Source organism: Coptis chinensis, chromosome 2 (genome assembly GCF_015680905.1).
Source record: "Coptis chinensis isolate HL-2020 chromosome 2, ASM1568090v1, whole genome shotgun sequence".
NCBI lineage: Eukaryota > Viridiplantae > Streptophyta > Magnoliopsida > Ranunculales > Ranunculaceae > Coptis > Coptis chinensis.
Genome location: NC_141457.1, coordinates 83098512 through 83116899, shown reverse-complemented (window position 1 = coordinate 83116899; position 18388 = coordinate 83098512). Strand labels below are relative to the sequence as shown.

Here is an 18388-nt window from a genome sequence, read left to right as displayed (position 1 = left end):
AGTGCCAGAAACAGCTATCCGTAGGGCATTTGACAGATTCATTCAAGTTAAAAGTATGAGTATAGATTAGAAAACCAATAACGTGGGAATAAGTAGGAAAGCCAGTACATGAAAAAATTGTTTAAAGGACATCTAACCTCAAGTTAGGCTACTCGTTGGTTCTGAATAAACTCTTGTACAGTTTCATTATGTATGTATGATGATGCTTGGGTGTCCATGGTTTCTATAAACAGTTTGATAAGATTGGGTTATTAGGTAAATAAGTACACAAAATACTAATGTTGGCGTATATACAATTTGATGATAAGCTGCACGAAAAGCAAAATTATGAGGCAACATTGCAAACTAACAGTTTAAAGTATAGTAATAATGGGAACCAGCATTGGATTACCGAATGCTTAAAAAGACTATAATCCCTTCTGACGATAGCAATGAACTAACCTCGATTTTACTCAGCTTGCATTAAGGTATGATTCTGCTGGAACGTAATAGAGAAGGACGTAATGATTAGCATCCAACACCTGATGCAATGAAAGACAAAATATGTTATCATTAAAATCAGTTCCCAGCATGATGATATTCCTATGACTTGGAGTTCTTTGGAGTTCCTATGACCTACCTCATCCCTATGAGTTTCTTTAATGGAGTCCATAAATGACATATATATCAGTCTAGTTAATGATTTATCCAAGTTATTTATCAGGTTTGATTATGTCTTACTCTGTGTCTTTAATGTTTCAATATTAACATATACTTCACACCTTTTATGCCACTCCCAACTTGAGTTGCCTGCTAGCATTCCTTTTATCTATATGGTGAAACAGCTAAGTAGCAAAGATAATCATGGTCCCTAGGAGTACTTGACCTCTTTCTCATATGTATTGCTAGTTGTGTAATATGGGATGACACGTTGATATTTTTCATATCATGGGCTTCACTGTGGTTTGAAATGAAATTGATCTGTACTTACCTAACTGTATAGATCTTGATATCTTATGATTCAAATATTAGGACTCACTATTAACTTATTTGTTAGAGTGCATTTTGTGTCCTGAAAGACTTTTTCTATTTCTATTTAGTTGCTTTTCATAAGTAGAACATATTATTTGCTTTCAATACTCCATAAATACCCCTTTGATTGCCTTAATCTTTTTGATGTCGATATGCGATATAATTTTCAATTAGCTCCTCCACTGTGATATGGTGTATCATTGTGAGTTCCTCCCAGAACTCCAAAGCCTCAATTGCAGCATCTATTCTACTGCCTTACTCCCCTTTTTTTTAAAGAAATATAAATGGGTGCGCAAATACAATGTGACGATAAGCTTCATGAAAAGCCAAATTATGAGACAACATCTCAAACTAACAGTTTAAAGTAATATATTTATTGGAACCAGAATTGGATTACCGAATGCTTTAAAAGACTATAATCCCTTTTGACGATAGAAATGAACTAACCTTGATTTTATTGAGCTTGCATTAAGGTATGATTCCGCAGGAACATAATAGAGAAGGAGGTAATGATAAGCATCCAACACCTGATGCAATGAAAGGAAGGGTTCAAGTTAGCTTTTGAAATGGAGGTAAAATGGAAAACTAAAAAGTGATTAAGCATGGGCGAATCGCGAAGAAGTTCAGTTTCAAGAGAACACCTAATTGTAATAAGAATAATGTCCGTTACAGCAGCATGTCACGCGTTGTGTGAATTATAGGTTAGAGATTATAATGGAAAGGTAATATGTCACGCCTTAACTTATGCTCTGCATTCATACAATTAAAATCAGTTCCCAGCTTGATGATATTCATATGACTTGGAATTCTTTGGAGTTCATATGACCTACTCCATCATAGGAACTGATGATTTGCAAGCAGTTTTGAATTTGATCGACTGGCCTCAGCTTGGAGAAGCATTCAGGGGGGGTAACGACTACTTGACTCCACCTCTTACTGGCATATTCCCTTAAAGTCAGGGATCAGTTGTAGCTAGAACCCTACTACAGTCCTTATGAGCATTTCACTTTATATCGGACTTTAGAAATACATAAGAAAAAAAAAATGCACATGTTGTAATGCATTATTTCTAGCATGGAGCTTTTAGTCAAGTTCTGTTTTCTTTTGAGATTGATACTGCTACAAGACTGTTTCTTTTGAGGTTGAACTCTCATAATTCTCTTTGCATTGAATGAACCATATATTGCAAGGTTTTCTTGATTACTATAATTTTCTTTGTGCTTTCAATCTGATTTTTAGAAGTTTTGCATTAAAAATGGGAATGACCCTCAGGAACCTGAATTGTCTCCATTGCCATGCGAAGATGGGTCACGTCGGTCGAGAGTGAGCCAGGGTTCTCAAGTATGGGCTTAGAAGTGAAAGGGAACCTGTTTAGCAAAGTGAGCAGCATCATACAAGGAAATAGCACAACTGAGTCAAAAGAAGTAGCACAGACGGTATCTGAGGCATGGTATCGTCGTAATTCTGATGATATAAGATTTTGTTTATTGGTGATCATTAATGCATACATAAGGCCTGTTCCTATGTTGCAAAATTTGAGATCAAAGGGCTTCTCAACGCTTAATTGCATGGTAAAGAATTGTGGAATGCAAGTATTGAACTGCCTCTTGGATCCTAACTGTAGGAATGCTCTCCAGTGCTTGAACAAATGCAATCCGGTAGACCAGGTCTGTAATTATCGGTGTATAGCATCATACGAGAGTCCAGCTCTGGAGGCATTTTCTCTATGTGTACTGCAAAAACACAATTGTCTCCAACTGGATGCAAAGATTCCCGATAAACCTTATGTGCCTCCAATGGAAAAGTTTCGAGGACAGGACTTGTGTCATGAGGCTGCCGAGGATCTTTTTGTGGGCTGGTTGGGAGGTTTAGATTAGAGTTGGCGTGTTGTGGTAGGGCACTCTGGAGGCATTTTCTCTATGTGTACTGCAAAAACACAATTGTCTCCAACTGGATGCAAAGATTCCCGATAAACCTTATTTTTTTGTTCATCCCTTGAGTGCTCGTCGAAAATTTAATAGTCGACGAGCACTCAAGGGATGAACAAAAAAATAGCAAACATCGAAGAAGATACACCGCCTATCAAAGCTAAGTACACTCTTGTAAGGTAATCAATTTGAATGCCTTTTGTAGTTGCTTGGCCGTGCATCTTGCAATGGAGTAGCCCTTGTGGTTGGTGGCGGCCATGCTGTAGTGGTATTCCTTTACGCTCGCCCAAGACTTTGCCGCAGATTTGGCCATGACCACCAAATATCGCAGTTTTGGCCATGACTTTCCTTTACGTACATCAATCCATTCTCCTGCAAGGCTTTTTTGCCGGTGGGTCCTCACGGCTGTTTTCTTGGGCAGAGGCTTCTTTACAGGTGGCTTCAGTTGGAATTTCCAATATTGAACCTTGGTCACACTGCATTGGGGCAAAATTAGTTTGGCAAGGCTGCAGAGATGTAATCCTTTAATCAGCAAATTTAGTCTAGAAATTTAGTACCTTATTTAATACTTCTTTGGCTATTGTGTTATCAATGTCTTCTGGGAAAATCTTTTCGATGGTGAATGATTCATACTTGTCCTTGTCACTATAGTCAGTGACTCTAACTTGGAAAACATACGCCCGTTCTTCAAGGCGCTGCAGTTCTTTCCGAAGCTGTAGCGGGCCATTTTCCTATACGGTGAAATACATAAGGTATAATACAACGAAAACTCTGTTAGATAAAAAAAAAAATGATGCACAATCTGGTAGTAGCATGCCTTTGAAATATGGACCAATTCTTTAACTGGCTTCTGAATCAAGTGTTCGGTGTTTTTATCAAAAACAACAAATGTGGTGTCCCCAGATGAATCATTAACTGTCATTCGTAGCATATACCTGCGTCATCATTTTTTTTTATGGGACAAAAGGAATAGATCATGGATGAGAGTGTGCACAGCACGATGGGAAAAATGGGAAATGACTTAACGAAGAAAAAAAAAACTTTTTTTGCACACCTATCGACCACGCCAACACTACAATGTGTGCATACTGTTCCAGTGACAGTTTTCTACAACTAACACATGAAGTGTAGAACCACTTGCTATCAGGGACGTAGCTTATGGTGGCCTTGCAAGTGTACATTGTTCCCTAAACAAACGCAATAAAATAAGGATGGTGGTTGTTCAAATGAACATAACAATCAAGAAAAGGGATACACATTTTAATCAGCGAGCAAATAAATAATGAAGTCTTGGCGACGCTTGGAGCATATACCTTGCATGAGCCATCCCTTCCCATTTCCTTCAATTTACCAATGCCAACCCTCCGATCAATGAGAAGGTCTTGCTCAGAAAGCCCGCCAGATTGACCAGAGTCTTCCAATTCAACAACTATTTTCTTTGTATCAAAATTGAGAAACAAATGTAACTCATCAGCTATTACGAAAAAATCATAGGCCAAAAGCAACTCATAAGTAAACCATGCTTTAAACTTAGTGTAATGAGCAGTGGACTGCATTGAGGATTGTTCCACCCTTAAGGATGGGACGCAATCAGAAAGCAGGACAAAAAAAAAAAAAAAAAGTATTCCCCAGGAATCAATTAAATGGCAAGGAAAAAGAAAAGCAAACAAACAATTATGGTTTCACTATCACACAAACATGGATGAGAGAGGGAGTTGATGTCCCTAGAGAAGAGATTCTCGTTTTCATTACGAAATGATCAAAAAGCCATTGAGGAGAGAACCAGATGGAAGGGGGGGTTGTTTGATATATGGGATGATATTTGTCTGTCATATCTCTCGCTTTTCTATAGTTTCTGTGTCGTTGGTTGGAATATGGAAAGACTTGGTTTTGGGAATATGTAGGTTCTCATTGCGACTTTTCTGCTGTTTTGTTTAGCTCCTTTCTGGATCTTCAACTTGGCTGCTGTCAATATCGACAATGAGGTTTTCAGGGAGGCTCTGGGATTGAAAGGAGTAGTGCTAGGCGTCTTTGGTTTACTCTATGGGGGCGTCTGGAGGATCCAGATGAGAAAGAGATACAATTTACCTCTGAATAACTTTTCCTGTGGTAACCCGCCGCGGATGATTGTGCCTGATGGCTTTTCTCTTGTTGTTGGTGTTAAACTTCCGTGTTCTAGCCCATCGAGGCCGGGCATGATAAACTCTCCCAGTCCTAGCCGGTTTTCAAAAGGCTATGACTGTCCTGACAGGCAATTACCCATAGTGATGGAAGAGTCTTCTGTGAGAGGTAACAACAGCGTTTTAACACCGCCTACTCCATCTTTGATACAAAGAGAAGATGTGTAGACAGCGTCCATTTGAATCTAAGCTATTATGTGCGGGGAGATAAACTTGATTCTTCATAGACCATAAGTATATTCAGTTGTAGAGAAAATGGGAGGAATGAACAACGATCCGAGAACTCAATGTCTTAGGAGGCTTCTATACTTTCTGTGAGCATTAAAACTCAGGGGGCTTTCCAGAGAAGTCCAAGGTTTAAGCACCTATTAAAGCAAAGGTAGGAGGCTTTCCAGAGAAGATATCGATTGAACTTTTAAGGGGGTATTTAAAGCTGAGGAGTTTGGTCTGGATGTGGCTGAGATGGTAGTGACTCACACAATGCAAGAGATAGAGGAAATTGGTCTGATCCAAAGTTTGAGGGGAAGAGCCAACTGCTTTGTAGTAACTTACGTTTGGCGGGGGTATATAGTTGTATATGTATTTCTGTTCAGTTTCTAATTTACTGGTCCTTCTCTTTACTTATCTATATAAGTTGGCTAAGGTAAATGCTAGGTACAAACAAAAGGAACGTTACATTACATGGATGAGATACGCAATTTATTTACCTCTGTTTAAAGTCCTTCACATCCTGGATATCCATGTTTATATAAATCTTGGTGCCACTAAGGGTTGACAGCCCAAGCTTGCCTATAACACAAAATTATTAAATTCAAATTCAGACAGTCATTTTAAATAACAACAAAGGTAGGTAAACAAAACAAAATGAAATAAATAACGAAAATGCCAAAGCAAAATCACCTCTGTAGTAGCTTGCCTTTAGGGACGTCGCAATTATCACTACGTTGGGTTGTTTCATCGTGTCTTCAGGAATTATTGCTGTCATACCTTCCCACAAAGTAATTGGCAGCTCCAGCCCACTGAAAAACAAAAAAATCATCACCAGAGGCTAACATGATACAGGGAGAGGGAACAAATAAAGCCGACGGGGATTCAAAAAATGGGATCATTACCTTTTATTCATGATAACGACTTCTTTTAAAAGTTTCCCAGCAGCTTTTCTAGCTTTGCCAACCTTTGTCGATACATCAATCACGTCTGTGAGAAAAGTTAGCTGGCTTGCTTTAGTGGGAATATTGTCAAATTCAGTGAACTTGAACATGTGCTTTGAGATGTCATTGGCTTCTTCAGTTGCAATCTTGACCAATGTCCCCTCTTTGAAATGGATCTTGTAAGCATGCTCGACGGGGCAGTAGTCCTTCACAAACACAACGTCAAACTTCTCCAAGGTGTAGATGCTGCCCTCCTGGACAAAGTCTTCCTTGACAACGCTATTGAAATACTGGAAATCCTTTTCGAACAAAACGACATGGATTTGATAACCCTGACCGCAAGATGAAAATTAATCAAGGTGCAATCTCCCCATTACGACATGTAACCAGCATGGATAACAAAACGGATATACTATTATATTGAACAACACATTGAATACTCTATTCGACAACCACCCAAATCCCGCACAAATCATATATGTGTCAAGCACGCCTAAACCAATGGGCGACAGCCTCCCATGTTAATTAGTGCAATCAATGACGGCATAGAAAGGAATCAGATAAAGTAAAAAAAAAAAAAAAAATAGTCCAAAATAAAATGGAATGAATGATTCTAATGGACACGGATAAAATTTAAAAAATCATAGCGATCCAACGGGGTAGGATTGATATGGAAAAATAAACACCAAAGGCCGGTACATAATAAGAACAATCAGTTGAAATAATAAGCAGCATTCAAATAGTTATAATGAGAAGAAAAAAAAAACAAACTTAGGAAAATGTATATACAAAATACTTATTAAAGGACATACCATTTAACATTGGAGAAAAACATACGATGGCAATTATGGAGGATATGATATAGTGGTTTTTTGACTATTACATCATATATTACACTATCCCACTAAGTCTATATGACAAAACTATACAGATATTTTATTTGATAAAACGTTTTGTACAACGACTCGTGTAGGTTGACAATCTTTTTTTTTCCCCACCCAAATCTAACGGATAATCAGTACCTTAGAATCGAGCATTACAAATTCAATGCTAATATCGCAATTCTTCTTCGAATTTATGGGTTTCCACATCCGGGTGACTCGAACCCTAATCTTCCATCGGTCCGTTCGAGTGTGAAGTTTGTCGAGATCGGTGAATTGCTGAATCGACATTTTCTCCAAAAGCTATCATTGAAAATTAAATATGTTAAACCAGGAAAATGGTAAACACGTCAAAATGACTTAAAAGCAATAGGAAAAAAGACCCATCTCGGTTTCATAAATGATTAGCACAACGCACAATAAAAACTCGCAACTATTTGGCAAATTGACCAAGCATAAATGAAATACATACAACGTAAACCTGGTCAAGAGTCACAACGTAAATACTAAACATTAATTAAGCAGCTATGTCTTAAAACATACTCAGTACATGTTGGATCAATTTAGTTTTAAGACCATGCTCCAGGAGTATCTCCCAATTCACTCTCGTGCATATTGAAAGAAACATTAAAAATACCGTAATGGCTGAGACCCACAGAAAGACCAGGGCAGCAGGTGCGACACCAATATTCCAATATCACTAAGTGTGCATACGTAGGGGTATACGTTTTAGATCAGGGCAGCATGTGCAAAACACGCTTACTTAACAATTTAATTCAAAACCTCAAATGTCAAAATGTTTTGCTATATATTTAATTACCTCAGTTGGAATTCAGAACTTAGCATTTCAAGATTCGACTACCCGCATTAAAAAAGTGTAGGTGAATTGCCACATTCAAACAAAAAACCACGACTTTTTTTACTAAGGTGCAGAATATTTTTGGTAACGTAGTGAAGAAAACAAATAACACATGCAAAAATGTCCAATGACCAATCTCGAATCCCAAATACCCAAGATTGGAAATATATTAATACTGTGACGCTAAGAATAGAAGAGGAAAACATTTTAGAATAAAAAAAAATGGTGAAATTTAGTGCTAGCTGCTGTTCAAGACTCGAGACAGGGCTAAACTAATCGAGCCGTGAATTCTTTAACTGAACCAACTGAATTACCCAAGACCAGCTGACCAGCTGATCGAAACAGAGTAATTGTGGCAAGTTTAAACATTCTAAAAAATAGGCAACCATTTTCTGCAGATAGCAAGTAAACCCGAGTGCGAAATTGAAGTTGCCTTTAACGAAAAGATTTTTTCCAACGTTCAAAACCTCAAATGATGTATCCTCTGAAATGTACATTGTACACCCTCTACAAACTGTATAATAAAGACGCCAACATCTGATCTTTGTATTACTTTTACTTCTATCCCTTTCTAATGGCTGCATTTTGGTTCTTCAGTTTTATTTTGGAGAACTATACACTATACACCCTCTACAAACTGTATAATAAAGACGCCAACATCTGATTTTTGAATTACTTTAAATTCTTCCCCTTAACCAATGACCACTCTAACACCTTAACCAATCCCAAATACCCAAGTTTAAACATTCTAAAAAACAGGGCTAAACTAATCGAGCCGGAATTCTTTAACTGAACCAACTGAATTACCCAAGACCAGCTGACCAGATGATCGAAACAGAGTAACTATGGCAAGTTTAAACATTCTAAAAAACAGACAACCATTTTCCGCAGAAAGCAAGTAAACCCGAGTGCGAAATCAAAGTCGCCGTTAACGAAAAGATTTTTCCAATGTTCAAAACCTCAAATGGTGTATCCTCTGAACTGTACGCTGTACACCCTCTACAAATTGTATAATAAAGACGCCAACATCTGATTTTTGTATTACTTTTACTTCTTTCCCTTTCTGATGGCTGCATTTTGGTTCTTCAGTTTTATTTTGGAGAACTATACACTGTACACCCTCTACAAAATGTATAATAAAGACGCCAACATCTGATTTTTGTATTACTTTTTACTTCTTTCCCTAAACCAATGACCAATCTCGAATCCCAAATACCCAAGAATGGGCATATATTAATACTATGACGCGAAGATTAGAAGAGGAAAACATTTTAGGGAAAAAAAATGGAGAAATTTAGTGCTAGCTGCTGTTCAAGACTCGAGACAGGGCTAAACTAATCGAGCCGTGAATTCTGTAACTGAACCAACTGAATTACCCAAGACCAGCTGACCAACTGATCGAAACAGAGTAATCGTGGCAAGTTTAAACATTCTAAAAAACAGGCAACCATTTTCCGCAGAAAGCAAGTAAACCCGAGTGCGAAATTGGAGTCGCCGTTAGCGAAAAGATTTTTCCAACATTCAAAACCTCAAATGATGTATCCTCTGAACTGTGCACTGTACACCCTATACAAACTGTATAATAAAGACGCCAACATCTTATTTTTGTATTACTTTTACTTCTTTCCCTTTCCGATGGCTGCATTTTGGTTCTTCAGTTTTATTTTGAAGAACTATACACTGTACACCCTCTACAAATTGTATAATAAAAACGCCAACATCTGATTTTTGGATTACTTTTACTTCTTTCCATTTCTGATGGCTGCATTTTGGTTCTTCAGTTTTATTTTGACGTCTTGTGTTCCCTTTCTGATGGATGCATTTTGGTTCTTCAGTTTTATTTCGACGTCTTGTGGTACAACTCAAAAATATATTAAACTACCATGAAAACCTAAACGCATCGCAGCACTAAACATACCGCAAGATATGAAAACTACCATGAAAACATCAGTGTGTGTTAGGGCAGCACTAAACATACCGCAAGATATGAAAACAACCATGAAAACCTCAATGTATGTTAGCATTTACAAATGGTATTGGTTACGATTTTAGATATCGGCAGCAGCGCTTAACATATCTCACAAACACCTTAACCCAAACTGAGCCACGCATAAACGACTAAACTGTCAAAATGTTTTGCTACATATTTAGTTACCTCAATTGGAATTCATAACATATGGGCAATCGACATAAAATGTCGTAAATGTCACATGCATCATATTATTGTGGCTACAGTAACGTAGACCAATTTTAGTAAAAAAATATAGCACGCAATAGCAAATTACGTAAGGTTCTGAAATCGAAAACTAATTGAATGGAAAGCAAATTGAATCATGTAAAGAACCTGTTGGAATCCTGGCAGAAAGAGTTCGGTTAGCCGAGGCCGAAAATCTAGAGCGAGAAACAAACAGAGAACATGAATTGTTAAATGAACAATTAGAAAAGATGGATGGTGATGTAAAGAAATAGACATTAGTAATAGAAAAGCACTTCTTTGAACAATGCCGAAACTGGAGCGAGAGTTTAGCGAATTGTGAGAGGGCGAACGATCCAGGTTTTATACTGAGAGTAGAGGAGCAACGTAAGGGAAAAATCATTGCTATTTTAATAGCAGTCAGTATTGGTTATTTGGGAAGGCCAAATGAGATAGAGGAGTTACAGTATCTGTGAACTTAGTCGTTGAGGATAGGCATTTTTATGAGGATGTGAAATTAGTCGTTGTGAAATTAACTCATGCCGTTTCTTTGAGAGCTTGAAAGGTGGGAGCACTAGACTATACTATTACTAGAAGATGAAGTTGGATCGTTCGCTTTCTCAATTTAATTTATCGTGCTAGAGTGTAGTGTGGTTGAAGCCCAAGCCCATTCAAATTAGATTCGGAAGTCAGTGTTTAGAATGTATATATTTGAGAAAGAAAACTCATAAATTAGTCGTTAACTTTGTTTTAAATGCAATAAATAGGAAAGAGCCAAATGGGAAAGAAGAGCAATTTGATTTATGCCCATTATTTTTTTACTAATTGAAAATTTGATAATATTAAGAATCCAATGTACAACCAATGCATGCATTGCATTGAATTTGCATTAAAACAATTCTCTCATCAATTAATAAGGGCCAATGAAATTAAATTGATAATATTAAGAATCCAATGTACAACCAATGGATGCATGCATTGAATTTACAACATTTAATTCATTAAATAAATCTTTTTAAATGCCATTGAGAATTAGAAACGGTTTCAAAATGATATAAGTCATACACGTGTCTCTCTTCAGATTTCCATACACACCTAACTCAGATTCCCACGCGATCCCGACCTCTATTTGTCCTGCCATTGTGTTTTATTATAATAGACTAGGTATAACCCGTGCCGTATGGCATGGTTTGTTATTCGGCGTTAATTATATTGAATGCATTTGCTTAGTATGGATTAATTGAAAACAGAATTGACTTACTAAAATTTGGCGCTCAATTTATTCAAGGAAATCACATTAGTAATTAGCGAGAACATATACCCAAAAAATCAAATTTCATGTTCCAATGTACTTCTCTGGCAAGTTTGGATTAAGAAGCGACAAAGACGATAAAAGGTTTGGATTAGGTAATTTGAATCACTAACATTTAACTCACTATTGATAGCAAGCTAATACAAAAACATACAGAAACACACCCACACACATTGGGGTGGTACAAAAGTAGCACAACAGAATCTGTCAAAATTCAAAAAAGAACCAAAAAGAAGAACAATACACAGTTTATGACGCTGTTATGATAGCCTCAATTTATGTGGGCATATCCAATGATTATGTATTCAGCATCAACTTTACCTAGCTTATTAAGAAAAAAGAAATAAATAAATTTGCCCAGAATTGAACAAAAAATGATGTGCTTATTATATTAGTCATGGCATTAGTCTTATATTTTCAAATGTGTGGCCTATGTGGGAACTTACGTTCGTGAAAGAAATTGCCTGTGTCAATATGATTTGCAAACATTAGCATATACGACATATGTTATTTGGAAATGACCAACAAACAACTTATGAAATCAATCATGAGCTGAGCGAACCATTTGAGGCCAACTTTGGAAAATCGATAAAGAGCAAATCAAATTTAAATAAAGAAACTAAATTAAGAGATTATAAACGTAAATAAATAGAAAAGATTCAACACATTACATTGGCAAAGCCTCCTAGGTAGTCAAGCTCGATCAATCTGTTACAACAAAACTTTAGAATTGTTCATTTGCTTATAAAATGAAATCTTTGTACAAAAGTTTGTTTTTCATATCCAGAGACCAAAGTAACTATATCGTGCAGTTTTAGCAAACTGATAGCCATTCTCCGGATTAGAAGATCAAATATGTCTTGTATACCCCAAGTAAAGTTATTAGAGTCGTGTTAGAAGCCATCACAACCGCTCTTCAATCGATCAGATTCCGACCATAATGTAAATAGTCATTCTCAATTGCATATGTAACACCAATCACATTAATATGAGGCAATCTAATTGAATGTCACGTTTGCTGCTCGTCATGCACGTTGTATTCAGAAGTACCATTGGTTGCTTTTAGGTTCATGAAACCCAGCGGAGGGGACTTTTGATTTCTAGTGTTACCACAATGTGCTGCACGACGTATGCAACTTCTTATATTAGACTGGCAAGAAACATAAAGGACAACAGTAAGGAAAATAGGACTTGATCCACTCATAATCATTGCATCTTGCAAACAATATTCTTGCACCTAATTGCAGAAGTCTCTTCAATCGAGCAAATCATGACACACCAGTTTTACAGCAATAGGATCATATATTACATTATAAGATGAAACACTTTTATCTATGAAATCCGGATAATAAACAGGTTCAACGCCAAATGACTCATTTGGCTCTTTTACTACCACCATCTCCAAAGAGGTAACCAAGGGAAGATCCCCCACCAGGAGCAGCATGTACCTTTGTTGAAGGTCGGTCCTGCATTACGAAAAAAACATCACTAAGTTGTGCAACCAAATAAGTAAATACGCAAATACACAATCAACTCAAACGCAGCAAATTTAAGATAAGCAAGAGCGATTTTAAGAGTATAACACGTTTTGTGCGTTATCTAGACATTTTTCTTTTTCTTTTACTTTCTTATTGGATAAGTTATCTTTATTGAGTACATTTTCTATTAGTTATCTTCAAACAGGCGGGTAATGCATGTTTGTTCAATGATACAGTACATTTTTGTCCCATACTTAACTATCTCAAGTCCACATGCTACCTTGCAATTGATTTTCTGGAAGAATGGATCTTGTTGCACACCATCCACTCACTAATAACTCAATCTATTCTATCTAAATAAAACAATGAGTTCTTCCTTTAAGAAACCAAAGAGATAGACTAATGAACATACTAAATTATAGATACAATAAATGCATTGTCCACCAAACATGGATATAATATGAATGATATTGAAAGCATGAGATGAAGAGCATACCATGATAAAATTGCCAGTGTTCTGGCCATCAGCTCGGAAATAATTATTTGCTTGGCTCCCTTGAATGCCTGCTGGAATCTGCTTAGCATTATCCACAGGTGGCGAAGCAGACTTCTTGGGAACAACAGGTTCTGCAGGTACATGTACTGGTGCCTCACTCTGGGGAAGTGGAGTTGAGGGTTTTGGAGGCGGAGCCTCACCACTTCCAAACAAATAACCCAAAGAAATTTGTCCCCCTCCACTGCCCACTCCACGACCCATTTTCCTCTATCAATAAATCTACAAACTTTTTTCCCTATATTAATAGATCCAAAAATCAATATTAACATATCTAACAAAAATTAAATTAAATTAACTCAAACATTGTAACGCGGATGTAATCAAAGGAAATGCTAAAAACAAAGATCTAGCGTTTGTGCACCTTGATTCGTGTTGGATCTGAAATGAGAGAAGAAAAGAGATTCTCTCTGGAGCAAAACTGAGAAAGAAACAGTGACCAGGTATAATTCCATATGGAGAATTAGGGCCAGGTATAATTCCCTATGGAGAAACAGTAGAGGGAAACAAAACATTTTAGGGCTATACATGTGAGCCATCTGTTGGAGAAAGTAATATGAGTATATTTGAGGGATTAGCAACTTATGGTATATTCTTAGAACCCTAAATGAAATCCAAAATCAGTCGATGAAGAATACATACCAGGGAGAAGATGGAGCATGACTGGCGAATGAACAACTGTGTTGGGAATGTTTAGGAGCCAGGAAACACTACCAGTAATAGTATTCATGCCTAAATAAAAGATATACTTATCTGTACTGCTATACTTTGTCTCGTTCTTTAAGAATGTGATTGCACCTTGATCAAGCATCTAGAAGAGACATATTTATGTACGCAAAACCTCAAAGACTGAATAAAAGCAACTATATCAAGAAGAGATGAATTTACAAAAGGAACACTCGCATCAATGATATAACTTTCGATGCTCCAGAATGAAGCCGACAATGCATAAGTTGGCAAAAATGAACATTGAAGGAGTGGACTGAGTCCCAAAGAATTGCTGAGAGCATTGAGAACATCAAGGCTGAAACTCACCAATTGCCAGATATATAGATGCTGCTAATATTTTAATAAAGCTTTGGGACTAATTATTACCACTATAATAGGCATAACTGAAGGTCATAACTGAAGGTTTTCTCCACGTTCACAACAATGTGGAATAAGAAAGCGGCTGATTAGATGTCAATATAAACCTTCCATGCGCTCAATTTACCATAAAAAGCAAGGAGCATAACTGCCTAAGAACCAATATAATGAAAAAAAAGACAAAAACAGCACCAAGGGGTTCGAGATTTTACCTGATGTCCGCAGCCAAAAGCCATATCCTTTAAGCTGGTAAGGCAAATGGGGCATACCGGTGGACATCCATAAGAAAGATTCACGAGACCTTAATAACTTCATCCAAGATTGTATTGCTCCTGCTTCCCCCTAATTGATTTCTCAATGGGGCAAAATAGCCTATTAGTTCTTCCTAGCTTATTGTAATAAATGCATTCATTTTTTTAATTAAAACCTACACAAGATAACAAAAGGCTAAATAGAAGACCTACATTGCTTTTTCTTAAGACTTAATCATTTAAAAGTCCGTTAATGATAGCTAAGCAGTAGGTTGTAGGCTCTTATATATATATATATATATATATATATATATATATATATATATATATATATAAAAAAACAATAGTTTGGTGCACAAAGTTTGGGAAAATATGTTGCATCTAAAATGTATCAAACGAAATTAATAAGTCAACCTACAATGACAGGCCCTTAAATCACCCTAGAAGTTATAAGAGATAAGATGGCAACATGAAAGTCTGACCTTGTTATCGAATGTTGAACTTTTAGGTGGAGCTGTGCCTCTAGAGGTTGCTTTGGATTATATGGTGGCACACTGTGCTGGAAACTGCTGGACCAGGATGGTTTCTTTGTGCTAAATGAAGCAGCACTGTAAAGCGATGGTGAAAGAGGCACCCTTTCTACTAATTTCCCATTCCTAGAACTGCTTTAAAAAATGCCTCTAGAGTAAGTGCATTGTTGTTATGTTTATGTGGAATATGCTTTAAAAAATCAGACGGTTAAAAGCAAAACCTTTAAAGGAAAGACGTCTCTTGTTACCCCAATATATTAAAGTTCACTGTCGCTTTATACTATGCCGCAAATTCCATCAAAGCTGCAAGAGCAAACTCCGTGTCTTTTCTGTATATAGGCATATTCTTTGACATAATTTCGGTAAAATTCACAAACTGAAAGAGAGATATATAAGGTTGTGATCATAAAATATGTGACGTGCAGTACAATCAAACAGAGTAAGGGGTGTGATTGTCGCCCGCTAGCAATTACCTTGAAATTATCAAAAGCTCGAGCAGGAATATTGTCGTCAAATTCCTTCATCATATCCCAAGGTCCATCCCCAACTCCCACTAAAATAATCGACAATGAGTATTCCCTGCAAAAAAAGAAGCATCAAGGACATGAGTTTGCAAAAAAATAATAATAGTAATAATAATAACCAAGACAAACCATAATTAAATCTACCTTGCTTTTACAATTGCTTCAACAGTCTTGTGTTACTGTGTGCTTAGCCGAAATTTGAGGAGACGAAAATGGAGCTAATGACTATGATTATTCCTTAGGGTTTGGTTGTATTCCCTTAGCCTCAAGAGCCTGAATAGTGTTGTTGTACATCATCTCCATTGCTCTCTTGTTGCGAGTCTAAGATTGCCTGAACATATCCACTCTCTGGTATCCCTTCTGGCCACATTGGTACCACAACATAGACAGTAAACCTTTCTCCAGCTTCATTTTTTTCCCATTTTTTGAGCATTAAAACTGAGATGTGAGCCAAGGCTGAATCTGACTACCAAATAATAGCCCCATACACCCGAATTTGTCGTGAGTGGGATTGGTGGAGGAAGCCAATACCAAATTATAATATAAACGAAGTTAGACGAAAAATTTGCGGTCATTAGACATCCATCTTGCAAAGACAATTCGTAAAGCAAGAAATATTGTTACTGAGTTGTACTCTACAAAATAATTTAAAAGGGACTAAGGGCGCAACCAATTCAGGGTAAGAAAGGTCACCCACAATCAGAAAAAGAGAGAAGGAAGCGGCAATATAATCGCATATGCTACTTTTCATGATATAAATAGCTTGTAGAAGCATTTTAATGTGAAAGACCATCTAACTACCTACAAAACATGATGTAGTTTGGTTATGATTGGCCCAGTATGTTAATTCTTAAACATTTGAGACATTAGTCTATGAAAACAGGAAGTTCCTTCGCATTGCCTGGTAGAAGTGGAAAACATTTATGAAAAACGAAGAACTAAAAGAAACAAATCACGTGTCACTTATATCAACTCCATTCACAATATGTGTTTTCAATGGCAATTAAACAGATAGATGCCATGAGCTCGATGTCCACATAATCTTAGCCAAGCTGTATTGGTAAACAAAGTGCATCCAGTCGTGAAGTTTTGTCACCTTCCTAATGACTACCATCCCACTTAGGCCTGTAAAAAAACACATCAAATATTAGCTCCTGGCACATAGTAGACCAAACTTTATATGAATGAAGAGGTCATTATATGTTAAGCATTGGAAAAGACTGCTATTGAGCTTGTTGATATAGTGGAGGTGGAAGCACTTTTTGAAAATTATAGAGTCCACCAAGTAGGTCCATAGTATTAACCTTTAGTCCAATTTTCATTTTGGCATCATCTACATTCTGCAAGTTTCGTCACTTACAGTACAAACACAAACAGGGCTTATATCACGAAATTTCTCATTTTCTTTTTTAACAGTGTAATGTATTTCGGATAGTTCAACGCGAAGCATAAAATATGATTTGTTCATCCAATGTTGGTAACAAAAATACAAACACACATTGAGCTGGTACAAAAGTAACACAACAAAATCTATCAAAACTCAAAAAGGACAAAAAAGAATAACATTACACAGTAAAGGTGGCTGGTATGTAATCCTAGAGTTTTATCTTTTTTTTTAGCTGTAAAACTGTGATGTGAGCCAATATTGAATATGACGACAATATAACAGCCCCATACACTCGAATTTGCATTAAGAGGGATAGCTGGAGGAAGGCAATACAAAATTACAATTTATAAGAAGTTAGACGTAAAAATTGTGTTCATAGAATATCTTTTGTAAAGACACAATTATGAGTTGCTCAAGTATAAATGAATGCAACATCTGGTCGGCAAGTGAATTGAGTAATGACTACCCAGTACACAAACACACAAACATTATGCACGCAAAAAAATTAAAGGAAAAAGAAATAGTCGTTCCTAAAAAAAGAACAGATAACACATGAACAAAGGAAAACCAAAATCAGCGAGAGCGCGAGACCTACATAAAAAATAAAGTTGTTAACATTCCTCGCATGGGGAGCTAATAGGCATGGCGTAAACGGAAACTCCACCATGTAGAATTTAACTGGCCACCATATGTAAACCTCATCGCCATTACGCTCGTATATGTGGTATTTGTGATTTGGGTGGGGGACATATATAAAAGAATGCTCTTGTCTAGCCAATTGGATAGCTTGTAGCCACGTCAAGATGATGATCAGCAAAATTATTTATCCAATGTGAGAAAACAAAAATCAGTATGCCTTTTTTCTTTTTCCTTTTTTTTTGGTATAAAAGAGTAGGTTGTGAATGGAACAATAGTTTATCCACTACCGATCACATTCTATGGCATGGCTGAATATGATCATTTTGAATTTGATAATGGCCATCATGTTAAGTATATTTGGGGTCATGAAATGTAGTTTTCTAATTTGAAATTCTACAAAATCTAATAGCAATATATATATAAA

The 18388-nt window shown here is 36.7% G+C and overlaps 1 protein-coding gene and 1 pseudogene across 1 annotated transcript; one reads left to right on the top strand and one right to left on the bottom strand.

Annotated features, from left to right (window-relative positions):
• The first annotated feature begins 2306 nt into the window (after positions 1–2306).
• LOC147518336 (violaxanthin de-epoxidase, chloroplastic-like) overlaps positions 2307–18388 on the top strand; it is a 39646-nt pseudogene continuing 23564 nt past the window's right edge.
• Positions 12688–13757, bottom strand: LOC147518338 (protein SPIRAL1-like 1). Its single transcript, XM_086590200.1, has 2 exons — positions 13491–13757; positions 12688–12982 (listed from the first exon to the last, which is right to left on the bottom strand). The coding sequence occupies exons 1-2, from the start codon at positions 13749–13751 to the stop codon at positions 12890–12892; spliced, it is 354 nt and encodes a 117-aa protein (XP_086446326.1). The 5' UTR covers positions 13752–13757; the 3' UTR covers positions 12688–12889.